At 33.7% G+C, this 26,447-nt stretch overlaps 5 protein-coding genes across 10 annotated transcripts; 2 read left to right on the forward strand and 3 right to left on the reverse strand.

The window, feature by feature from the left end:
- LOC18107365 (transcription factor BIM2) lies at nt 1-4,349 on the forward strand. Of its 6 annotated transcripts, none has more exons than XM_024589184.2 (7): nt 1-226; nt 307-412; nt 803-875; nt 948-1,043; nt 2,313-2,734; nt 3,388-3,517; nt 3,930-4,349. In XM_024589184.2, the coding sequence occupies exons 1-7, from the start codon at nt 154-156 to the stop codon at nt 4,029-4,031; spliced, it is 1,002 nt and encodes a 333-aa protein (XP_024444952.2). In that variant the 5' UTR covers nt 1-153; the 3' UTR covers nt 4,032-4,349. The 6 variants fall into 6 exon arrangements, with proteins under 6 accessions (XP_024444952.2, XP_052304565.1, XP_024444954.2 ...); XM_052448605.1 differs by having other exon boundaries at nt 3,936-4,349; XM_024589186.2 differs by having other exon boundaries at nt 3,388-3,488.
- Nucleotides 4,350-5,327: 978 nt separating this feature from the next.
- On the reverse strand, nt 5,328-6,710 carry LOC18107366 (phloretin 4'-O-glucosyltransferase). Its single transcript, XM_006373358.3, has one exon. The coding sequence runs from the start codon at nt 6,708-6,710 to the stop codon at nt 5,328-5,330; it is 1,383 nt and encodes a 460-aa protein (XP_006373420.3).
- Nucleotides 6,711-8,418: 1,708 nt separating this feature from the next.
- On the reverse strand, nt 8,419-11,374 carry LOC18107367 (malate dehydrogenase, chloroplastic). The gene is made up of 2 exons (XM_006373359.3): nt 11,146-11,374; nt 8,419-9,944 (listed from the first exon to the last, which is right to left on the reverse strand). The coding sequence occupies exon 2, from the start codon at nt 9,933-9,935 to the stop codon at nt 8,697-8,699; it is 1,239 nt and encodes a 412-aa protein (XP_006373421.3). The 5' UTR covers nt 9,936-9,944; nt 11,146-11,374; the 3' UTR covers nt 8,419-8,696.
- A 2,108-nt stretch (nt 11,375-13,482) lies between these two features.
- LOC18107368 (malate dehydrogenase, chloroplastic) lies at nt 13,483-16,750 on the reverse strand. The gene is made up of 2 exons (XM_006373360.3): nt 16,560-16,750; nt 13,483-15,017 (listed from the first exon to the last, which is right to left on the reverse strand). The coding sequence occupies exon 2, from the start codon at nt 15,006-15,008 to the stop codon at nt 13,770-13,772; it is 1,239 nt and encodes a 412-aa protein (XP_006373422.3). The 5' UTR covers nt 15,009-15,017; nt 16,560-16,750; the 3' UTR covers nt 13,483-13,769.
- Nucleotides 16,751-23,940: 7,190 nt separating this feature from the next.
- LOC18107369 (GDSL esterase/lipase 7-like) lies at nt 23,941-26,447 on the forward strand. Its single transcript, XM_052448304.1, has 5 exons — nt 23,941-24,439; nt 24,582-24,703; nt 25,428-25,664; nt 25,801-26,053; nt 26,147-26,447. The coding sequence occupies exons 1-5, from the start codon at nt 24,214-24,216 to the stop codon at nt 26,356-26,358; spliced, it is 1,050 nt and encodes a 349-aa protein (XP_052304264.1). The 5' UTR covers nt 23,941-24,213; the 3' UTR covers nt 26,359-26,447.

Here is a 26,447-nt window from a genome sequence, read left to right on the forward strand (position 1 = left end):
AATTAATTTTCCTTGAGAAAAGAATAATGTGAATATCAATCATGTCATGTCATCATCTCCTATCCTTACTAGGGCCTAGGGCTTCTGCTCCGCATAACTGTACACACAAAATTCCTCCCTCCCCCTCTCCTTTTCCATTTCTGTATAGTAGTAATGGTGAAATCAACAAAGTCTCACCTCGACGAAGAAGATGAAGCTGAAGACTACGACTCGTCGTCCTACAAAGGTGACGTACACAACCTTTTTTTTATTGTTTTTAATTTTGTTGATAATTAATTTCAGAAGTAAATAATTATATACATATAGGAGACACGGCGAAAGCAGACAGTAAAAGCAATGAGCTGAAGGCGAATGCGAACCGGTCCAGGCATTCGGAGACGGAGCAGCGTAGAAGGAGCAAGATTAACGAGAGGTAAATTTCTCTTTACTCTATAATAATAATAATAATAATAATAATAATAATTTTATGTAATTATAAAATGGTACTTCTATTTGCATTGTTAAACGCTCAAAGAAATGGCGTCGTTTAAGGCTTAAATGGCGAAGAAATGAAAACAAAGTTCTTAATTTCTTTGTTTCAAAATGTTAAATTTATTTGAAAGAAAACAGTTTTGTATTTAATGCTTGTGTTTGAGCTTTCTCAGTAGACTATTTTGCATTTGATTACTAATGCATATCACATTTGTTTTTTTTTTATATATATATATATATATATATATATATATATATATATATATATATATATATATATATATATTGGAGTTTTGTTTTTGGCTCACCGATTAAATGATATTTTGTGAAGCAGGTTCCAGGCTTTGAGGAATCTTGTTCCTCAAAATGATCAGAAAAGAGATAAGGCGTCGTTCTTGTTAGAGGTGAACCGATCAACCCTTTTCTTTTTCTTTTTAAATTCCTGAATTTATTGATTTTTTTTTAATCATGTGCAGGTTATAGAGTACGTTCAGTTTTTACAGGATAAGTTGCAAATTTATGAGGGGTCGTATGAAGGTTGGAGTCAGGAGCCAGCTAAATTATTGCCACGGGTAAATTTTCGATCATGGACATTTGCGAGTGCAGATTATTGCTTTTCATCAACATTACCCTGTTCAACACAAATATTTTAAAAGAAATGATCATACATTACCAATCAACAACAATCTAGGGTATTGAATTAAACATCTTCAAGGTAGATGAACTTTGTTTGTGCATTTGAAGGATAGATGGATATAGTTTCTAATTATCGCACCTAACATGCTTGGCAAGCCATGCAAGGTGGGTTGCTTTGCCATGACTAGGAGAAGGATCATTGTTTGGAACTGAAGGAAATGCTCACAATTTACAACTTTTATCACGTTTAGAACATGTTCATTGAAGTTCCTCGATTTTGATTAAGATATGCACATTTTAATGGGGTCTTGTGTGCATTTCCATACATAGTAGCCAAAATTGGATGGTGATAACCTCCTTGGTCCTTTGTTTTTTTTGTGTACATCTTGCATTGTAAAGTAAACTAAAAATGTGGAATGACCAAAATTTGTAAACATGTCAATAAATGTCTTCCTGTTTTCATTATGAGGCCCGTCTTACGACTTAGTCATGATATTTTAAGATTTTGATACATGTGTTCCCTTGTTTGATTAGGAACATTGAGGATGCAACCTTAGTTTTATAGCACGGGCTAGAGCGAGGTTCAGGACCTTGGATGATTTGGAGTTTGATGCATTCTGTATGAACTTACACACTGCATTTGAATGTATGCATTTTTAGGCTTGTAAAAATGATCTCTATAAATGTTGAGGCATGCACTTGTTTAACTGAACTGTGCCCCTGCTGATTGTTTTCTGATTGAAAATTTTACTCTACATCCTAGTTATTATATGCACTTGATATGGTGTGTGTCATCAAGTCTTAGATTTTAAGTAATTTACTTCCTCTTGATTGTGTGGAATGATACACTTAAATTGTGAGGTAAGTACTTGATTATTTTCTCGAAACTGTAGTCTAACTTTTGACAATTTTTATTGTTTTAAAATAGCATCTCAAATGCACTCATCTGTTTATTGTACGTAAAATGCCAATACTACCAACAACTTAATCTGTTTCCCATATCATAGCATGCAGAACACATTATCTTTCACAAGTGCCACAGAAGGTGATTGGGTAATAATGTGCATCAACTTTTCAATTTGTTCTCTTTGTTGAATATTTTCTAGACATGAATTGTAATCGCATCCACTATATATGTGATAGTGGGGCATATTATTCCCAATATTGTTCTCCCTTCCAAATGGTTTTTGTTTTCTTTGAAACAGAAGAATTATCGTGCTTCTGCTGAAAGCATACTGGGTCATACACAAGTTATGAAGAATGGTTCTGCTCATGAAAATACTGTAATGCTTGGAAATGTACATAACTCAATAAAATCTGACATGGACACTGCTGCAATGTATAAAACCTTGGATCATTCCCCTGGGCCAACCAACCCAGCAATTCCATTTGAAGTGCAAACACAGTCACGTGTATTTGCTGCTGTTGGGAGGGGTGGTGTGTCTACAGAGTCTTTGCAGGAATCTGTTTCTGACGCTGAGAACATGGCTTACCAGCTTCAATCCCAACTATTGCATGGTCAATCATGTGCCACTGAGTGTATTACTCCAACCAATACACTGAATGGACAGGAGGACGTGGCGAGTGACAGTCAATCAGTTAATATCTCCAATACCTATTCTACACAGTGAGCATCTGCCCATCTCTCAATAATTCTGTTGCATTACTAATTGTGAAATCGAACCATTGACCTTATTTTTGGAATGAAATCACTTCATGGGCATGCTTGTTATGAAACAAGCATGCTTGTTATGAAACAAGCATGCTTGTTATTTGCATCAAACTCTTCTAAACACTGGCCTTACCCGTGGGAGATTAGGAAAGAAAAAATCACGGCTGTCTAGCACCAGCTTAAAATTTTTAGAAGAGTTTGATGCAAATATTTATGTTAGAGTTATCTAGGTTGGTAACTTGATCAATGAAGTTTTACCTTGATGTTGTCTGGGAGTTTATGATTTCAGATTTTATGCACCAGTTATCCGGGGTAAGGCTTTTGTAAGGTAGATTGTTGGGTCACTACAAGGGTTACTTGTACATATATGATATAAGGTGTTATATTATGCCAATGATTAGACCTTTTCTAATGCTTTGAAGTTTCTTTTTCGGGATGCCTATTTTATTATAAAGATTTGTATTTTTGATCTTCAGAATTCATACAAGTTACTGCATTATTAATAGTAGTCTCAGCAATCATACCTGCCATCAGTTCATTGAGCTGCTAAGTAGTACTGTAAAGACATCTTATATATGTTGTTATAGAATGGGCTTTTGGTCCAACAGGATATTAAATTCTCTGACCCAAGCACTACGATCATCATCGGGTGTGGATCTAGCACAGACAAGCATCACAGTGCAAATTGATGTTGGCAAACAAGAAAATGGTACAACTGCCGTGGCACCAAGTTCAAAGGTTTATTTCTGTGATCCTAAACTAATTATTGCAATCCCTATATGATTCCATGATTGTTGAACAAAGCTAGCAAATTTGCTAATGATTTCCGAACAAAGGTTTGCTATGGAACCTCTCCCTCTTTTTTTTAAAAAAAAAAGAAAAAGAAAAAAAGAAAAGGCACTGGCTATTTGATCCTAAACTGAAGTATTTGAAGCCCTCTGATGCTATGATTTTTTAACAGAAGCCCTCTACGATGTGGTCATTATTTTAACAGACTTTGATGATACTAGGATTTTTGAGCAAGTATTGCCAGACTTTTGCATTATTGTGTCCCTTGTTTTTTCTTTTAGTAGTTTGGCCATCTGTCTTCATCTGGTTCTCTCTCTCTCTCTCTCATGATCTTTTTTTACCTTATCCATTGTTTTCTCAGGATCAGGTAAATCAGTATCTAAGTAATCAACTGATCATACAAGATGGAGTTGGGAGCAGTGTAGAAGACTTGAATCAAGCTCACAAGAGACAGAGAAGATAAAAATGCTAGCGTATCATTCAGCTCTTGATGTGCCTACCTGCTTGATTATGTCATTTGATCCCTATATCGGAAAATGTGGAGTTCACTTTTGTCTTTCCATGATCCACAGCCAGGTCCAGATCAGCTGTACATGTATATATACACTCTTTGGTTTGTTTCCTAGTGGTGTGGAGTAACCTGGAAGAAAGATGACAGTAACTTTTTTGTCTTCTTTATTAGTATTCTCATTTCAGATAGAGGTTTCCATTCATAGAATGAGAAGCTGCTTGTTATGTTGCTGTGGTTTTACTATGCACGCAAGCTTTTTCCTTGTTTTTATTTTCCTTTTTGGTTCCTGTTTATCTTTATCTTCATCCTTAGTTTTTCCTTTTCCTTTCTCTCCCTGTGCTTACCTTTTCGCTCTCTTGGTTTTATGATTTATACTCGGAAAATGATCCGGTATATGCATACCTGTTCTTTTATCTTTCTTCTATTGTATTTGGCATTGATATTGTTGAGGGCATGTCGTTTGTTGCATGCTATGAACTTCCATTTAGAACAACTGGTATATGCTATAAACGCATCATAAAAGGGATTTGAGTAGCTTGAGCTTAGAGGGAGAGGAAAAATTGAACTCCAGATTTGGACCTGGACCTCCTCTCCACTTGAGCAGGTGATTGCTTGACTTCATCCCTCCTGCTCTTGCATGAATACCACTGAGAGATAAGCTCACTGGTCGTGATCTTATTCTCTATTTTTTATTGACATGTTATCCAAAATTAAGGAATTTGTGATGTGATGGTGCGCAGATGGTCTGATCAATTTTCTTCATATTTATAATAGATGAACGTGAAATGGAGGAGACATCCCTGGCGGTGAAAGGCTTACAGAGGCCAGCAAGCTGTTTATAAACATGGCTTCTTGACTCTCGTTTTGAATGAATCGTCGAAATCAACCAAATCGGGTAACGGCAAAACAAGTCGATCTCAGAATTGTCTTTCCGTTTCTGTCCTATAAATGCTTGAAATCATCTTTAGACAACTCAACGGATCACACACTTCTACCCTAAAATGTGAAAGTAGGATGGCTTTCAAGCCAGCTTGTGTTCAAAATTTTCAGAAAAATCAAAGCTTTTTCGGATGATCAAACCAATAAACGGGATCACAACATGTCAACTGAATTATAGTTCATCAGTTATCCAAACCTTAACTTGATACATGCATAATTCAACCTGCTCTTTACACACGCATAGTTTTCTATAATAGAAAGAGTTACAGACTCAAGACTCTATAAATCAAGGTGGAGCACCTCCCTCCATCATTCAATCTTTTCTAAAAAGGCATTGAGATTGTTATATGAAGAACCCCCCTCCATCACAGCCTCCAAAGTCAATCCTTTCCACTTTTTAGCATTCCTTCTTATTTCCTCTCCTCTCTGACCACCTCCCATCACCATGTCCAAACACCTCGCAATCTCTTCTGCTTCTAAAGTACCATCTTCATTCACTCTTGCTCTAACTCCGGTCCTCCACACCTCTTCCACCATCTTTGCATTTGTTGTCTGGTCAGAGAACTGTGGGAACCCCACAACAGGAACACCTGTTGCTAGGCTCTCCAGTGTTGAGTTCCATCCACAATGCATCATAAAACAGCCTATCGATTCGTGAGTGAGCACCTCCATTTGTGAACACCATGGCACTATCAACCCTACTTCTTCATTCACTTTGTCCCTTATCTTCTCCTCGAACTCTCTATCATTACTACCTGAAGGTCGGATTACCCATAAGAATGGCCTGCAGTTACTAGTTAGACCGAGCAATATCTTTTCCATTTGATTTCTTTGCAACACAGCTAGACTCCCAAAGGAAACATAAACTACTGACCCTTCTGGTTTTGAATTCAACCACTGACTGTATTCTGCAGATTTTTCAAACAAGTCAATTCCACAAGACGAGTCTGTTGAGTTGTTTTCATCTAAAAATGCATAGGAAACTAATGGTCCGATTGGGATTGGGTTAAGATTACTGATGAGTCTGATTGCTTCTTCTTCTACGCAATCAGAGGTGTTGAGTAGCACACATGGGTTTGAGTCTTTTTCTAGTGCTTGGATATGGTGTTGAAAGATAGGGATGAGTGTTGATGCATGTGGATCATTGGGCAAAAGGAAGGAAGGCATATCTTTACTAGTGAACAGTGGCAATCCAGGCATTTCAATTGAGCTTGGAGGCCTATTGTCATTACTATCATATACACCATCACGTTCTTCAAAGAAACAGTAACATAGAGCAAAGGCAGTAGTAGACAGAATACAAAGGAAAGCAGATGGGATGGACATGTCACGTGCAATATCAGCAGCCCAAGGGAGGAGAAGGGTGTAGATTAGGTAGCTCACCGGATTACCCTCCTTGGAGAGAGACAGGAGGAGCTCAGTTAAGGTTTGTGAGCCAACACGTTTGAGTTCAGCCATGATGCGGTGTGGATCGTTGGTGGGTTTGATACCATCATCAAAACCATCTGAGAAAGAGGCATAGTGTAAATTTTCAAGTGAAGGGAAGGCTTCAACCTGAGTGAGACCATGTGCTGTAGTGGCAAAAGTGACTCTCCCGGCACCGGCATGTATCAGGCACTTGCCAAGTTGGAACATAGGATTTATGTGGCCCTGGCCAGGCATGCAGATTAGGAGAAAGTGCTTGTTCTCCATGTCTATGTCTTTCTGTGTTGCCTGGTCTCTGTTTCTTGCTTCTTTTGTCAATGGTGTTTAGTGTTCATGGTTAAAGTCTTATTTTTTTAGGTTAAAGTCTTACTTGCGTGTGGGTTATACAATCTGGGCCCAAATGCTAGACTTTGTTTCTGACTTTTATTGCTTCTCTATAACCCACATTGACCTCTTGAGTGACCTTTGCTTATAGTATGATTTTCTACTCATTGCCTTCCATTCGAATCTTGATTATGCATCGTCACCTGTACAAGCATTGGACTTGTATGGTCTCATACTTTCCCTAATTTTGAAGGATATTTTTCGCTGCCCCGTTAAGACTTGTGTCCTAGTATATGGTCACGCATTTTGTAGAAAAGGCAGTCTATAAGTTATTAGCCATGGAACTAGTAACCTTTCGAGGTTCACATACAATTGTAAGATCCAACAATATGGAGTGTTATTTTTTTTTTAACAGGACCAGTTTATATATATCTCGACTAATCTTTTGAGATCTTGAAATTAATAATTATATAAGTCTCTAATAGTCCTAAAGTTTGTGGCATTCGAACTAATAATATCTAGAGAATAAATTCAAAACTTGACTAGTTAAGCTACACTTCTCAAGATTTTATGGAGTGCTAATAGAAAAGCAAGACGAATGTGAACATATAAACAAGATGCTCAACGAAAGCTTTGCTATGAACTCAAATAAATGGACACCTCTAGGCTTACCATGAAGATTTCTAGGATTCTAATCCAATACTCCTAAACTCATTTCAGCAAATTTAAAGATTGGCGATGCAAATGCAGCCTTACTAAATAGACAATGGCAGACCCACATGGGAACAACTTATTTTTTTTAATTTTTTTATATTAAAATATTAATATAATAGTTTGGTGAATGGTTAATATAGTTATTATTGTTGACTTATATCTTAATATTATATATAATATATATGTCCAACTTATTATCCTGGATTTTTCCTTTTTTTTCTTTTCCCTAATTAACCGAGAGTCTTTTTTTTCTTTTGAGTTATTGTTTCCTACCTTTCTCTCATATACAAATTTCTCATCAAGACTTCAACTACAAATAAACAATTATTTTTTTACCTTATGCTTTAGGTAAATTTTCTTCGATTTTTTTTATTTGTATCATTGTCTAATTTTAATTTTATTTGTTTATAATTAGTTATTAAAAATATTAGGATTTATGATAATTTAAGAGTTTTGATATGAATATGTTCAAAATAAATATTTGAATATGCTAATTTAATCAATTATATATTTATTTTTTTTATTATTAAGGAATAAATTAATATTGTCAAAAGTAGATTGTGGAATAAGATGAGAGATAAGTGGATGAATGACAGTTTGGTTGTATATATTGAGAAGAATATTCTCAATAAGATTGATAATGAAGTTATTATGAAGCGGTTTCAAAATATAAAAACTCAAAAAGAACAATTATAATGTAAGTTTTTTCATTTTAAAATATTTTAAAATTAATTTTACTTGATATGAAGTAATATATATGTTTTGAATTGATTTCTAATATATATTTATATAATATAGTATTTGTTAATAATTTCACCTATCATTAAAAAAAAAAAATTCTGGCTACTGTAAACAAGATACTTGCAAAAGTATACGCTAAACAAAGAAAAATCAATATGCTTTCTTGGACTCCAGATGATAATAGATGCACGCAATCTTGCAAAAAATTACTCTTAAGAAATCGAAAATTGGGATACATCCCCCATTTTATCTCCGAGGGGAAAAAAATACATGCTCTTCTTGATGGTAGCAATTGCAATTTGTGAAGGTACAACACTAAAGAAAATATATCCTCAAAAGAAGTTTCTCAAGACATAAGATAGGTGAAAATTCTGCAAAACTGAAATTGCCGATGCATTGATCTGGGGAAAAAATGACCAACGTAGATAAGACCCACATTTCTGTCTGGTTATGACTTCCAGAAATTAACTCAATCTATGTAGTCACTGGTTGCTTCAGAGCAAATGCAATGCCTTTCTCAATGCTGGCCTTCAGTTCAGGCTTGAGAGCTTCCAGTGCCTTCTGTTCATACTCAGTCAGCCCTTGGAGGTCAGATGAAATGATAGCTTCAACCCCCTTCCTTCCAAGTTTTACCCTTGATGCGAAGAATGGAAGCTCAGTAAGATCTGATTGCACAAACGAGCACTCATAGACATCAGCATCACCATCCAACGCGCGAAGAGAAGATTCGACAAATCTGGCTGCAGCATATGCCATTGACAGGGTAGCGGACCCTGCCCCTTCCTTTGCCTCCACAACTTCTGTCCCAGCATTCTGGATCCTTAAAGTAAGCTCTTGCACTTCCTCATCATTGAAACTAACTGGGGGTCTCGTCTTTGATAGGAGGGGAAGAATGGTTATCCCAGCGTGCCCCCCTACTACTGGTACATCCACATCGATAAGCTTGAGATTCTTCTTCTGAGCAACAAACGTGTTTGCCCTAACAACATCAAGTGTCGTAACACCAAAGAGCTTCTTTGGATCATACACACCTTTCTGCTTCAAAACTTCCGCCGCAATTGGCAATGTAGAGTTGACTGGATTGCTGATAATGTGTATGAAAGCATCAGGGCAGTTATCGGCAACAGCCTCAACCAACGTCTTTACTATGTTGGCGTTGATGCTGAAGAGGTCATCGCGGGTCATACCAGGCTTTCTTGGAACCCCAGCTGGTATGACAACAACATCTACACCCTTCAAAGAATTGGGTAATTCAGAAGTTCCTGTGAAACCCAAGACTTGTGAGGGGGTGTTACAGTGACTGAGATCAGCTGCAACTCCCTTGACATTTGCTATATCATAGATGTGCAGGGCTGAAATCAATGGGGACATCTTAACTAGAAGTGCTAAAGGCTGACCTATCCCTCCAGCAGCTCCAAGAATTGCCACCTTGTAAGATGCCTGTGGGTTTAGGTTATACTGTGACCTTTGGCTTGATTTTTGAGCTTTTGGTGCAGCAGCGCCTCGAAGCGCTGCACTGCTTTCCTTGCCTAAGAAAGATGACTCCGACTCACACTTAACAAAGGTTGCTGCCTTGAGTCCACTGAAGGTCGCAAGAGTGTTCTGGGAGTTAAATCTCACAGACAAGGGCTTCGATTGCGGGAGTTGGCTCCCTTTGGTGCCAAGGGAGATAGTTGATCCAATTGAAAAGGTAGCAGCAGATGTTGCTGCCATTTTGGATAGCTGTGAAACAAAAAACAATGCAGGGCTTATTTCATTAAAGAACTAACACTTTTAACAACGAAAGTGAGGTTTATTTGAATTCAATCCAAAAGATAAAGATGCAGTTCATCACTATCCAGGCAACTCTAGCAGCCAAAGCATGATCCGAAAACATAACATACTTAAGAACAAACTAAAAGAAGTTAAATTAACAAAACCAAGCAACCTCACTTCAAAACCACCTTTAAAATTAAACCACCAACCACACATTAACCTTATAGAAATTCCTTAAATACATCATTGCAGTGATAAATACAAATATAGCGTCAAAATGTAAGGTATAACTGAACAAAAATCTTCAAAAGCATAGGCCATTGAAGATTGAAAAACCAAAATCCTGTAAGCAAAGTGATAACAGATCCATTACTATAAAACAGAGAAACAAAAATATGTAGATGTGGCATTGGGAAAATTAAAAGGCATAATTGAAGGAGCTAATAATCCATAATATAATGAGATTATTGGATCCATCTACCACCATTTAAAAATCAGAAATTCAAAACCTAGGGCATATCTAAAAGAGCTTTACTTACACACAGGGACATTTCTGGAGAGAAAAAGGCAATTCAAAGCAGCAGCCAGTACTGCACTGCAGGGACTAAAGTGAACAATATTTAAATCCAAAGGGACTAGACTGTAAGACACGTCATCTTCAACCTCAACCAGACCTTAGAATATGTTCTAGTAAATACCCATCTCTACATGGTTTCTTTTCTTTTTCTGTTTTTTTAGGTTCAAATTACAAAGTAAAATAATCAGGTTAAATGAAAATCCTTTAATCTAGAGAAGAACAGGTGGTAATCCACATATCACTCTACCATTCACTGAAAACACCTTAAGAGATAGCACAAATTTAAATTTTAGCAAAAAGCTTCAGACTATCTCCTCCAAATCCATAATTGAATCCACATAAAATTAAAAACCATAAATCCAAACGTTTAAGACTGGTTTCTATCTAATTCATGCAACATTTTTTTTTTTATTGAAATAGAAGCCAACCCCAGATGGCAAAACTAAAAGGAACAGATAATAAAAAAAAGCAATTAATATATTCATAAATTAAATAAATAAAAAATGTATGGCTTCTAATAATTTAAAGCTGCAAGAAAAGCAATAATAGCATTAATGATAAAAATATGAAAATGGGGTTGGTTGGTTTTACCTATTGGAAGAGATAAGGTAAAGACTTTGAAGAAGGACTGCTACTGCTACTGCTTCTGCTGAAACAATGAAATTTAGCTAAAGGAAAGGGATGTTAGTGTTGAGATCGAAAAAATAAAAATCAAATCTTTTATATTAAGCGTTTTTTTTTTGTTGAGGTTTTTGCATGGCCTGATTCTCATTTCAGACTATGAAAATGTTGGGATGAAAGAATTTTTTCAACGGATGGAATGCTAACACGTGGAATGATATGGTCCATATTTCATCTTGGACCGGGGTGGTTTTGAGGGTTTTTTTTTTCTGGGACACTGACCCGAAAACGAAAGAAAAGAAACTGGAAATTACGTGTTATTGGACTCTTTATAATAATTACTATATTATTGACCAACGGTCGGTCAAATCTTTCTTAAATATTAAGAAATTATTCAAATGTTATCAATATTTTAATTTTTCAATGAAAAAAAATAAACTTCACAATTTTAAAAGTAACCTAAACGTAAAAATATTATTTAATTCGGGAAAAATTATTAAGATAATAACATATTGAATTGATTTGGATTAACCTGAGTTAACATGTCAAATTCATGACCCGAGTTATGAGATCATGATAATCTTATAGAAAACAAATCAAAACAAATTATAAAGTTTAATTCTCATTCAATCAAATGTTGAAGGATAAAATTGAAAATAAATAAATTAAAAAAGGACCTGAAAAAAGAACTAAGTTAACTTGTCAAACCCGTGACCGAAACATAATACTGAGATAACCTCATGGAAAGCAAATTAAATCAAATTACAAAGTCTAATTTTTAATCAGTCCAATTTTAAAGGATGAGATTAAAAAAATAAATCAATTAAAAAACATAAAAAATTACCATCTGACTATTACATGAATTACTGAAAAGGGAGACTATATATAATTATGATTTGACTATTTATTTAATTTAAATTTTAAATTAAATCGCGTGGGAATTTTCTTGACGTGATCTTATTCACTAAATAGGTCAAAAGAAAAAAATTAACTCAATAATAAAATAAAATAAAAATCTAAATTAAAAAAAAATAACAAAAAAAAGATAAAAAAAACCTAAAGGAATTAAAAGCCTTATATTAAAAGATGAAATTGAAAAAACTGTATAAAAAAAAGCAAAAAAACTTTTATTATATCATAACAAATACAAAAACTAATTTACCACCAACCTAATTCTAAATGATAAAATTAAATAAAAATATCATATTAAAGAATAAAATAAAAAAAAATAGAGACAAAAAAACTCATGAAATGATGGAGATGAGAAAAAAAAAAAACAAGAAAAAGCATAAGATCATTAAAAAAAAAAAGACAAAAAACTTCTATTATATGATAAAAAAAATATAAAAAATAATTTATTATCAATTCAATATTAAAAAATACAATTAAATAAAATTTTATATTAAAAAAAAATTAAAAAAAATCATGAGGAACCAAATGGCAAATAAAAAAAGTCAAGGCACGTGGGCCTAAAGAAAACCTACAGGCTTTGAATTTTTTTTTTCCACCCTTTCTTTTTTTAAAAAAATACAAAAGACATGCCATTTATTGCTTAAAAAGATTTATTTGTTTATGCTAGAATTCAAACTCATGATAGCTACAACACTAAAAGCTTGTTATTTAATGACAAATAATATATTACCCGATCAATATTCATATGAAGTATTAAACTAATCCTATGTATAAAAATATAATAATATTATTTTTTAAAATATTTTTCAATCATAAAAATACTAAAATAATATATATATATATTTTTAAAAAATTTCAAGTTTTAACTCAACGCCAAACACCCCATTGTATTGATAATAAACCGGGCCAAAAATGCTAGACTGTTACTGACTTTAGAACTGCTCTCGAACCCGGTACTTAGATATGTGCATTATTGCATGATGCTCTACTGTTGCTATCCATTTCGAATCTTCATAGTGCATCCTTCCTATTTACGAGAGGCAAAGTCCAAGTTCCTGGCCCTTGACCTCCATGAGATTAAGAATGGCTATCCTATGATTACAATATTCAATAAAGCTCTTGAAATGTTGCCTCCACACAACTGGGTTACCCACCTTCATCACGGGGAATACGTTTTCGAGAAAAAATGGGGCTGCCTAGCTTCTTATAAAGGTTTCCTGGGATCCTCTTACTCGTATGAATTCATAGATTAACACATGCCTTGGATTATCTGCCACAATATAATTACGAACATACAGAGATTCTGGTAATACAGCCTTCCTAACAAAGACAGCTGCGAAAGGACCAGGTTGAAAATGACAGCTCAATATGGTTTCTTGGTTATTCAAATGACAATAGACGCATAAAAGTTTTCTCAGTTATTAATAAAAATGTTGGGATACATCAGCAGTGTTATTTCAAAAGGGTAAAAGGAAAGGTACATGCCCTCAATGGTAGCAATTGCAATTTTCGAACCTACAATGCTATCATGGAATATCTCATTAAAAAAGAGTTTCTCACGATATAAAAAGAAAATTCTACAAAACTTAAAGTGCTGATGTAATGATGAGCCGCAACAAAAATTATCAACCGCAATAAACCTGCATTTCAGTATGGTTTAGGCTTCCAGAACTGACCTCACTCTATGCAGCCACTGGTTCCCTCTGAGCAAATGCGATACCTTTCTCAATGCTGGCCTTCAGTTCAGGCTTGAGAGCTTCCAGTGCCTTCTGTTCATACTCAGTCAGCCCTTGGAGGTCAGATGAAATGATAGTTTCAACCCCCTTCCTCCCAAGTTTTACCCTTGATGCGAAGAATGGAAGATCAGTAAGATCTGATTGCACAAACGAGCACTCATAGACATCAGCATCACCGTCCAACGCACGAAGAGAAGATTCAACAAATCTGGCTGCAGCATATGCCATTGACAGGGTAGCAGACCCTGCGCCTGCCTTTGCCTCCACAACTTCTGTCCCTGCATTCTGGATCCTCACAGTTAGCTCCTGCACTTCCTCATCAGTGAAACTAACAGAGGGTTTTGTCTTTGATAGAAGGGGAAGAATGGTTATCCCAGCATGCCCTCCCACCACTGGTACATCCACATCGATAAGCTTGAGGTTTTTCTTCTCAGCAACAAATGCATTTGCCCTCACCACATCAAGTGTAGTAACACCAAAGAGCTTCTTTGGATCATACACACCCTTCTTCTTCAAAACTTCAGCTGCAATTGGCACTGTAGAGTTGACTGGATTGCTGATAATGTGGATAAAAGCATCAGGGCAGTTATCAGCAACAGCCTCAACCAAGGTCTTTACAATGCTGGCATTGATGTTGAAGAGGTCATCACGGGTCATACCAGGCTTCCTAGGAACTCCAGCAGGTATGACAACAATGTCTACACCTTTCAAAGAATTGGGTAATTCAGCAGCTCCTGTGAAATCCAGAACTTGCGAGGGAGTGTTACAGTGACTGAGGTCAGCAGCAACTCCCTTGACATTTGCTATATCATAGAGGTGCAGGGCTGAAACCAATGGGGACATCTTAATTAGAAGTGCTAAAGGCTGACCTATCCCTCCTGCAGCTCCAAGAACAGCCACTTTGTAGGATGCCTGTGGGTTTAGGCGATGCTGTGACCTTTGGCTTGATTTTTGAGCTTTTGGTGCAACAGAGCATCGAAGGGCTGCATTGCTTTCCTTGCCTAAGAAAGATGACTCTGACTCGCACGTCACAAATGTTGCAGCCTTGAGACCACTGAACGTTGCAAGTGAGCTCTGGGAGTTGAATCTCACAGATGAGAGCTTTGATTGCGGGAGTTGGCTCGCTTTGGTGCCAAAGGAGAAAGCAGATCCAACTGAAAAGGTAGCTGCTGATGCTGCTGCCATCTTGTAAATCTGTTACATAAGAACATTTTAAGGTTTAGATATGAACATAAACATCAGTTAGCTTAGCTGGAGAAGATACAGGCCAGTTAATGTCCATATGAAGATTCACAAATAACAAGAAAGCAACTGTCAAGTTAAGTCAGGTCACTATGATTTTAGTAATTGAAGAGACTCAAAAGTGCTATCTTATGAGGTCAAAAACTGCTATACTCCAGTGCATACAATCAATTATGAACACAAATTAATTTCAAAGTTAGGTGTTCAAAAGAGGTAGTGACATATTGGTTTAATTATAAATCCTTTGCTTGTGAACAAATTCTCTCTCCAAACAAAAATCAATGAACCATCACCTATTCATTATATTAAGAAGTTGAAAAATATGCTAATCAACTAAAAGGAAAAAAGTGCTCTCGCAACCAATATGTTAAATTTTAGCTGAAATGGGTATGTTAAACAAAACTTGCAATTCAATCTATATACAAAAGAATGACACCTAAAACATCATGGTTTTTTTTTTGGTTATATAGGAGAGGTTTGAACACGAGACCCCTTGAGGGAAGGAGAGACAGCAATGCCAGTTGAGCTACAACTCATCGGCTAGAACAACATGATCAAGAACATAATAAATAGTCACACTCAAATATCTCTTTTATGGAGTGATTTAAATTTAAAAAAGGAATTATATGATGGCATAATAGACTCTTTTATACAAGCTTCAATGCACTTATATATATATATATATATATATATATATATATAAGTGCATTGAACGAGAAGTTCATTCAACTTCATCCAAAACTAACGGCATTGTTCAGCACTGTCTGAGAACCTCCATTAACTAAAGCATGATCCAAACATATAACATACATGCAAAACAAACTACAAAACAGATCAACCGAAATCAAGCAACCTTATTGTTTGAAGGCACAAAATCCTAATCTTGAAGCATAGCAGAATAGCAGTTCATCACTCACTACATATATTTGTGACAATCAAGTTGGCAAAAAGGCCAAAGCAGTTCATCCATGCATTCATTACCAAGAACCCATCTGATAAATCTCATTTACACGTCAGAAGGATGCTTTCTAAAACAACTCAACCCACAAAAAAGGACTAAAATGAATAACTTTCGAAACGTCACGGACTAAAAGGTATATTATGTCATGCCATCTTCAACCTCAACCAGACCTGATAATCATGTTTCACGAAAAACCCAGCTTTGCCATCTACTATTCATCGTCAAAATCACAACGAAACCCGATAATTAATTTAAAGTAAAAACCATCTAATCAATCCTTTTTAGATTCAACAAAAACATAAAATTCAAATAACCCCATTAATCCTGAAAAATCAAAATCAAATCTTATTAAACAAACGATGAACATCCCAGATCCAAACTTCAAGATTGATTTGGATCTCATTCAAGGAAATTCTTCCAAATTGAAGCCAAGGCTAAATGAAATTACTAGAACAACAGCAAGAAGAATAAACTTAAGGTGCAATTTTTCAAGTAACATAATTCAAATAAGATGGGAGCTAGTAAGTTCTTGCCTTTTTGAAGAGTTGAAGAGAGAAAAGTATGAGCTTGCTGCGAAAACAATGAAGAGAGATTTGAGCTTTGCCGAAGGGGTTGCACTTATTCAAGCGTCAAAATGAATAAATAAGAAAATATTTAATAGAAATCTAGGAAGCTCAGACAACTGACCCATTTTTATATGTGCAAGCTTGGTGCTTTCCATTGTGCTCAATTCAATGGGTGCAGATTTTCTTGTTGGGGTTGGTGACCGAAGTAAGCTTATCCAACGGTTTCAGAGGTGCCACGTGGCTTATCCAGGGACAGCTTTCTTGGCATATTCTTTGGAAAATCCGACAGACTTGTACGGCTTTTGTGGACCTGTTTTAGATTTGGGCTCAGTGATACACAAACACTTTAAGGTTTTGGTACAATGGCCTACTACTTGTCTTTGTATTTCAGCTCCACGGCCTTCATGAGCTCATTGTTTTCATCTGCTTTTAATTAGCCTCTTTCTCCTCTAAGTAAAAAGTTATTTGGTCAAATTTGAAATATATTTCTTGTTGAAAGTTTTAACTAGCAATGTTAAATTTTAAATGAAACTGAACTTATTTAATTTGAAGTTATAAAACTTCAAATATGAGTTAAAAAAGAGAGATTAAACTGGAATTTGGATAGTTTTTTCATTTAACTTTTAACTGGTTAACTTTTAACTGGAATTAGAACTAGTAAATGAGGTAATTTGAAATATTTTTTTATAAAAGTTGTAGATAGGTATGTAAAATTTCAAATGCAACTAGTTTTGTTTAAATTGAATTTATGAAACTTCAGATATGAGTTAAAAACTAAAAAAAAATCTAAACTGGATCATATTAGATAAATTCCACATGCTACTGTAATGAGTACTTTTCAATGTATAGACGGTAGAAATGGGTTCATCACCCTTCATCAAAGTTGTATCTTTATGAAATATCATCGAAGTTGTTTGCATTCTATAAGGGAATTGCTAGAATGATTGGCAACCGAAAGGGTAGCCATAGTTATTGGCATTTCATAAATGAATTGCAAAAATGATTGGCATTCAAATGGGTAGTTGAAGCCATTGGCATTTCTTAAGGGAATTTCTAGAATGATTGGTAACCGAAAAGACAGTTGAAGTTATGGCATTCCATAAAAGAGTTGACAAAATAATTGGTAACTGAAAGGATAGTTTGAGTTGTTGGCATTCTGTAAGGGAATTGCTGGATTGATTGGAAACATAATGGGTTAGTTGGAGTTTTCGTTATCCGTGAGGGATTGCTGGATTTATAAGTATTCATAAGGATTAACTTAGCTGGGAATATCCGTAAAGGTTGGTTGAGTTTGAATTGATTTTTGAAATGATGGGTTAATGATCGATTGTGAAATGAAGAGATCTTTTAAATGGAAAAAAAGGAAATAAAAAGGTAAAATAAATAAGATACTAAGAGATGCTTTATATATATAAGTCACTACTGATAATGGTGATAAATCCTTGTGTAGATGGTTGGGATGATATGATAACTATATGGATAACATGTTTTAAATTCAATATCGAGTCGTAATAAAAGGTTTAACGTCAACCAACATATTTAGCAAATCTTCCATGAAGCAGGGACTAATGGTATTGGTTAATATTAAGAACGAGATTGTTATGTAGTTGGAGATATTTGAAAAAGTCATTAAAGATGAAAAGTTTATATTAAGTTATAAGGATGACAGAGTAAGAGTTGATGATAAAAAAATAAAATAAATAGAAATGGATATTGTATATCCAAGGAAGAGGGTTGGTCCATTAAAAAAGATATTATAGAAGGAGACTAAGGTATGATGTGAATGGAAGTCAGATATATGATTAAAGTGGTCTGAAGGCATAAAATCGATGTCAAGATGAATTGTTGTGACGAACAAATTATGTTATGTTTGTTTGGTAGTAAAGAAAGCCAAATCTTAATGAAAGAGAAGTAAAAAAGAGTAGTTATAGTAGTTCACAAATAAAGATTTTTAGGCCTTCAAGACAACATAAGACATGCTACTGTAGAATAATTGAGTTAAAGAAATATTGAAAAGATTTAAAATTATTAAGATAGTCTGAAGTTATAGAGATAAATATGAATATAATATCTTAGGAAAGAAAGGGAAATGGGTTATTAAGAAGGTCTTGGATGTGAGAAGATGAAGGTTTTAAACATAATTTTTCTCCCTTCCGTTATTTTTTGACGACCTTAATTTTCTTTTCTTAAACACAAGAAATGTAATATGAACATAATAAAGTCCCATTGGTATAGCTAAGAACACTAAATATGAAAGTAATGTCTCGTTTAAGAAGAAACTATAGTCTTGGCATTAATTTGTTGCATTAATGTTCAAAAATAAACCCACACCCACTCATAAGGTGACTAAACAACTTCATATAATTCATTTTTAACCTATATCACAATCACGTCTTAATTTGAATAATCCTTCTAGGCAACTAATGCAAGAATTCCAAATATATTACATAATCTAAAAAAAATAAAATACTATTGGTAATTCAATAAAAATCATAATTTGACTAGTGTAATAAAAAAAATTTAAATTTTCAGCCATAATATTTATATTTCATAAATGAGCTTAGATATCATCAAAATTAACCTTTCATGTTTACTTGGTCAAAATTCATTATCGAGCTAACCTACATTTTCTTTACTTATATATATTTTTTTGACCTTTTTTCTTATTCCTTTGGCTCATGTTTATAAATTAAAACTCAAATTCAAAGGCGCATAAAATAAATAAATAAATTATAATTTTAATAAACTAAATAACAAGTAACCTTACACCAAATGGATGGTAATAAATGTTTTGCTCCTTAAAGTTGAGTTAAAACTCAAGAAAAAAAAAGTTGATTATAAGATCACAAAAATGGACTTAAAAAAATTATTATAAGCTCTAAGATAATAAACAACTTCCTAAAATATAACATATATGTGAGGAAAAATCTTTTAGAGAAGAGAGATTGCACTGATTTTAAAAGACTAGAAACAAAGACAAGAGGCGAGAGATGAAAAGGGAGGAGAGGGGAGGAGGTTGCGAGAGAGTTCGAGAGAGAAAATATTCGACTGATATATATATATTGAAAATTTTCCTCAAAATCATTAGCCCAATAGCGAAGCCCAAGTATCAAACTAGCACATATGATATTACCAGTAATCAAACTTTTTTACCAAGTTTTTTTTGGTCAAAGTCAACTTTTTACCCATTGGATTTCAACCGTATATCATAAACATGTTTTTGTGAGCTGAATTTCTTCAAATCAATTCATTGTTCAATTCAACTTAATGCCCAACTTAGGTAATAGGGTTTCCAAATCAATCCACAGACTGGATTGATTTGGCAACTATGTTCAAAGATTAAGCAATAAAGTATTAAAATCCTTACCAAACAGTACTTAGCTAGGGCTTTTTAATCATTTTGCTATAAAATAAAACAAGTAAAAGCTTAAAATAAAGAAGACAAGAACTCACTTAGAAAAGTAATTTATTTTAGAAAATAAAACAGCAATTTCGTGTACAAATAAATCAATATTTCCATACTATTTCTAGAAAAATCATAATTTATTGTTTCAAAAAATAAAATGGACAATATTACTAGAAGTGTAAGATAGTCCTTCCAATTATTTGACCAGAAAAAAACTCTCTTAAATCCTTCAACTCGGGTTGTCTACGTGGAATTCAATTGCATCATACGCGCAAAAATGAGTTTGAGTCATCATGGATTGATGAAGAAACAGAACATGCTATCAATTTCTCTATCCAGCTAGAAGCAACTACTAAATCTTTATTTAAAAACAAAAGAAAAATCATGATAATGGAGAAAGATAAATAATTCGCTTGCCACCATATATGACCTAATTAAAAGTTATATATATATATAACACATACACTAAAGTCATGAATAAAAACAATGAAAAGTTAAATAGAAAGGGTGCAATTTAACAAGTTAAACTCTAGGTTTGCTCTCTACAAATTATCAGTTCGAGTCCCACAAATCTCAGGGCCACTGGAGACTTACATGATTGTTAACTTCAGGGCTCGTAAGATTAGTCGAGGTATACTCAAGCTGACCTGTATACCCATATTAATAATAAAAAAAAAAGTTGTTGTCCAATAAACTAGAAATTGTTTAGAGGAAAAAAAGAGGAGGAGACGGCATAAATCCCTACTTGTAAAAATAAATTACTCATACAATTATTATATTAATCATAACAAAACGAGATTTAAAAAAAAAAAAAAAAGGTTGCAAATTTTTTATTTTTTAAAAAGAAAATCTGCTAGCTAATTACGAGGGAAAAAAAGAGAAGAAAAATCACTTTATCTTTTAATTCGAGCAATAAATATGGCTTGAGGATTTTTATTGGCTTCCAACTTCCTCGGCTCCATGTTCTGTTTTCATAGTTTACAAGAAAACGGGCTGCCCCAAGAAAGAGGAATGGATCCATTTCAAAATTGAGGAGAATTTATTTTCGTTAAATGTATCGATAAATATAAGGGTCAGCTCTCTCCTTTTTCTGCCGCGTGAGAACGCCGGAGCTTTTGCTCGAGTTTTCGTAGCTGGAGTCTTGATTTTAAGTGGGTGGCGGGGTATGTTTCAAAGTCAATGAATTTGTGCACAGCTCAGACTCACAACCACGTGAAGCCCAACTTCGGTAAGGGTGTGTTTTCACGTTTTCTTTTAAATTTTAATTTTTTTTTAAATAATTTTTTTATATAATTTTAGATCATTTTAATGAGCTGATATAAAAAATAAATTTAAAATATAATTTTTTTTATTTTAATATATTTTTAAATGAAAAATACTTTAAACCGCTATTACTACCACAATCTAAACACATATAGATATCTTCGGTAGTGTCTCATATGTTAATTGAAATACTTGATTGTTTTTTAAAATATTTTTTATTTAAAAATATATTAAAATATTTTTTTATTTTTAATATTATCTTATCAAAATAATAACAAAAAAAAATTTTAAATAAAAAAATAAATATTTTTTAAAATAAAACATTAAAATAATGTTTTCATGGTAAAAAAAGTCCTTATATTTTCGAAGACAACTAAGAAATTGCCGAAGAAAATTATAAATTTATAATTTTGTTTTTCAAAGAAAGCACAGTAACAAACACTACCGGAGACATCTAGAAGTTGCCGAAGTTGTGTTGCGTGTGGTCGTGAGTCTTTTGAGCTCTGTACAAATTCAATGACTTTGACACGTACCCCGCCACCCACTTAAAATCAAGGACTCCAACTACAAAAACTCAAGCAAACGCTCCGGCGTTCTCACGCGGCAGAAAAAGGAGAGAGCTTACCCTTTCTATATTATTAATAGGATGTATTATAACAAGTCACGCTTATATTTCAAGAATACAAAATCAAAGAAATTTTATTACCGAACTACTAAAATAAAATAATTCTATGTGAGTCATACCAAATTTTTTATTTTCAAGTAAAATTTTGATTATGAATTTAAAATTTAATGCATAAAAAGTAAAATTTCTTTTTAAGTAACAAGAGTGACGATATTTTTTATCGATCCGGATCAATCTACTAAACCTATAACTTAATCATAGACTTAATTTGTTTAATAACAATATTTTTATAAAATAGATAACAAGTCATATGATTGTCTTTTTTTCAGTTACTTCAAGTGATTAAAGAATTGAGATTAAAGTTTTTGAATCCCGAAAACTTATTTTTGAACTCGTTTTTAAATAAAATACCACAAAAATATAATAAAAACCTTCGTAAACTCATTCATAATCCTAAAACACTCTAAAATCACTCAAAAAACCAAAAATCAACTAGATTTTAAAAAGAATTTTGAGCTCCAATCTAATTTTTAAGGCCAAATGAATGTCAAAGAACACTTCAATGAAATTTTTTTTTGTTAAATGGAACCCATTGACACCCAAATTTTTTTTTTCATGGCTAGAATTTTATCTAATCAATAACTTTCTCTTCCCTTTACCATTTTCCAGCGACTCTCTATCATATTTCAAGCCAAGAACCAAGATGAAAACAAAATAAATCTTGGACTAAAAGATTTTATCTCCAATCTAAAAGGAACAAAAAGAAAATTTGACAGAATTTAGCAAAAAAGCTAAGGGTCGATTTTTTTTTACAATAAGGATTGTCTTTTTTTAGCTTCTTTAATTTTGATCTCTTAACTTTTCAATCTCATGCAAAAAATAAAATCAAATAGATTTTTACAAAATTGATAGCCACTCCAATAGCAGGATGTTTTGTCGAGACCACGATAATCTCATAAAAAATGATAAAAAAAATTATGAAAATCAAATCCCATTAAACATAATATTAAAGGATTAAATTAAAGAAAAAAACAATAAAAAAACTGAAGGACTGAAAAATAAAAAAGTATTGTTCCAGTAAATAATGTGCTTTATGAAGGAAGCTACAAGAAAAACACCAAATCCTTTAGGTTTTGTTTAATAAAATAGGCTAAAAAAACAAGATCAAAATGCTTCCCTTTAAAAATCTAGAATTCAAGAATTCTTATAAATCTAATTCATTGAAATTTCATTAGTAAAATGAAAGAATTGTAAATCTAAAAAGTAATAGATATATATCTATCCCAACCGATTCGAATGAATGGTTTTTTCCTGGATAGTCATTTTTTGAGATTGGGTATAAATTTTCAAAACTTTTAATTGATAAATAATAAATAAAATATAAATATTATCAAATTTAACCAAAAAGTAATCCAAATTCAACTTAAATATATACATAGTACCCCCCCCCACATATATATAACATATATATATTTTTTAATTCAATATAATATATGTATATTGCAATTTAACATTATATACCTATATGCCTGTTACTTTATTAGTTTATATTAAATAATAAATATTATTCAGATAATAATTATCTAAAACTTGATGATGATATATATATAGTCAATTTCCATACCCATAAGTAATGCTTAGACTTTGAATAAATAATTTAAATATAGATATGAATATAGTAAAACTCTTATCAGTAGATATCCATTAGCATCTCTAATTCTAAATACAAGGTTTCAACTTAAAAAATTAAATTCTTTGATCAATTGTTTTAACTTTATCCATTGATGTTGATGGCCAGCTTTATGGTGAGAAACCAAATAACGTTAAGAAAACGACATTGAATGGACTCAGAGCGCACAAATAACAGAAAGTGGGTAAGAAGGTGAAGATGGAAAGCCTAAGCAGTCATGGTATGCATCATAACAATAGACTTTTTTCTTTTTTTGCAGCCGACAACAATGGATTCTAACTTGAATTTGTTCAAAAAAACCATTGACACATGGGTTGCTGAAACATGGGAACGCAATATATATTCTGTTTTCATTTGATTCTGGTCAAAATTAAATAAATCTGTTCTCAAAGTTTATGCCCAAATCAATATTTAATAAGCCTATAACTCACCATTATAATACCAGTTACATGTTCGTGTCACTACATCCCTCTAGCTAGTTTCCATGCCTATTTAGGGAGGTCCCGAAAGAGTTCCTAGATAAGAACACGATTCTTTCCCATAGCTAATTATCTTTTCAGAATATTGAGCACCTTGTAAACACACAGTAGTTGTATTCTTTTCAGATTTCCCTCTAGTTCTGCAACGAGAAACAGTGATGAGTACACTAATTATCTTTTCTGTGCTCCATCTTCTCATTTCTTTGGTTTGCGGTGCACCACTTGCACCAGCACTGTACGTATTCGGCGATTCGCTGTTCGATAGCGGCAATAACAATCTCTTGCCCACCGTTTCCAAGGCTAATTTCAAGCCTTATGGTGTTGATTTTGCCAAAGGAGATACAGGAAGATTCACTAACGGTAGATTGGTCCCAGATTTTATAGGTATAGTACAATTTTTTACGTGACACATTTTGACAAGAACATATCTGCATATATATGCTCCATAAAAATTACGTACTTTCCCTTTCTTAGACGTTGACATGTGTATAACCATATATGTTCGTTGTTAAAACTCGTGTTGTAGCTGAATTTCTCGGGCTGCCGTATCCTCCGCCGTGTATAAGCATCCGAACATCTACACCAGTAACTGGTTTGAATTATGCGTCGGCATCCTGTGGCATTCTTCCTGAAACTGGACAGTCTACGGTAAGACACTGACTCACTTAATCTATTTATTTCTAAGTTGTTTTTGTTAAAATTGACGATATTACTATATATATATATATATATATATATATATATATGGATAATTATTTACCCTTGAACTTTCAAAAAATAATTAATGACAAATTATTGGATCTCTAAAAAGGTAAATTCAGCCAGTGCATGAGAGAGCCCGCGAGGTGGGTTCAACTCAATTTTCTTCTATCATTATTCATGCTCATGGAAGTTTTTCTGGCATAAGAGGTTAATGATAATATAGCCTTCGAGCTATATGACTTTTGTGCCAGCGTCTTTTAATTGGCTGAACTTTGCTAATCTTTTTCTTTGGTCAAAAATAATATCTAACCATATCCCTTTATGAGTTAGGAACCAAGAGATATAGCGATTTCATATATGTGTTTTTAGCACCATCCGTGATGCTAAGATTGCTAATATATCATTTGCTTGTAACTTAGCATCACAATCACATTAATTACTTCCATTTTTGAGATATATAGCAACACATGCTACCTAAGATTTCTCACATCACAAGCATATTGGCATATGTAATCAGTGTTCAAATTCAATTTTCTTGGGCTGATTTGGTGTAAATGGGAAAACTGCTTCTATTTTATTTTAGGATAGAAAAGAAAGGAAAAGGGTACTACTTACTATATATAAACTCATTATCAATTATTCGTTTTGATGGGTGCCAATTAATTTTCAGGGGAAGTGCTTGAGTTTGGATGACCAGATCGATTTATTTCAGCGTACAGTTAAGTCAAGCTTACCAAACCACTTCGAAGGTCCAAACGAGCTGATGAAGTACTTGTCCAAGTCTATATTTGTAGTTTGCATTGGCAGTAATGACTACATGAGTAACTACTTATCTGACACAAGCAAGCATAATACTCCTCAAGAATTTGCTCATCTCCTTTTGGATAAACTTTCACTGCATTTTCAGGTTTCTCTCTCAATTACTCTGAATTTCCAATCGGTGTTAAGATCATAGATTTCACTACTAATTGTTAATCAGTACTCTTTACTTGGTGCGCACTTCTTCATATACCTAAGTATTTTCATATAACTATGACCAACAGAGGCTATATAATCTAGGAGCCAGGAAAGTTGTGATGTATGAGATTGGTCCCATTGGTTGCATCCCATCAATGACGAGGAAAATTACACATAATGGAAAATGTGCTGAAGAGTTAAACGAGCTTGTATCATACTTCAACGATAATCTTCTTGGAATGCTTCAGAACTTGACATCCACTCTCCCCAACTCTATTTTTGCTCGAGGTCTTGCTTATTCGCTAGGCTACGATGCAATTATGAATCCTTCTAAATATGGTACGTGCTCTCTTTTTTTTCACCATTTAATTTCTATGCTCACTAAATTGTTTTTTCTGTTGTTAATTTTCCTTGGTGACTTTTTCTTTACAGGCTTACTTGACACAAGCAACCCATGTTGCACAACCTGGGCCAATGGGACCTCCGCTTGCATTCCTAAGCTAAAACCGTGCCCTAATCCTAACCAACACTACTTTTTTGATGCTTATCACCTCACTGAATCTGTATATTCAGTCTTGGCAAGCCATTGTATCAATGATAGATCGGTTTGCTCTCCTACTCTAAAGGAACTCGTGCAAATGTAAGGCCTAGCTATAAATGATGGATCCAGATCGATCAGCAATTGCTACTTTTATATATATAAAAAAAAAACCACACTGGTTTGTTGCTATAA

The sequence above is a fragment of the Populus trichocarpa genome, chromosome 17, assembly GCF_000002775.5.
Source record: "Populus trichocarpa isolate Nisqually-1 chromosome 17, P.trichocarpa_v4.1, whole genome shotgun sequence".
In the NCBI taxonomy this organism is placed as follows: domain Eukaryota; kingdom Viridiplantae; phylum Streptophyta; class Magnoliopsida; order Malpighiales; family Salicaceae; genus Populus; species Populus trichocarpa.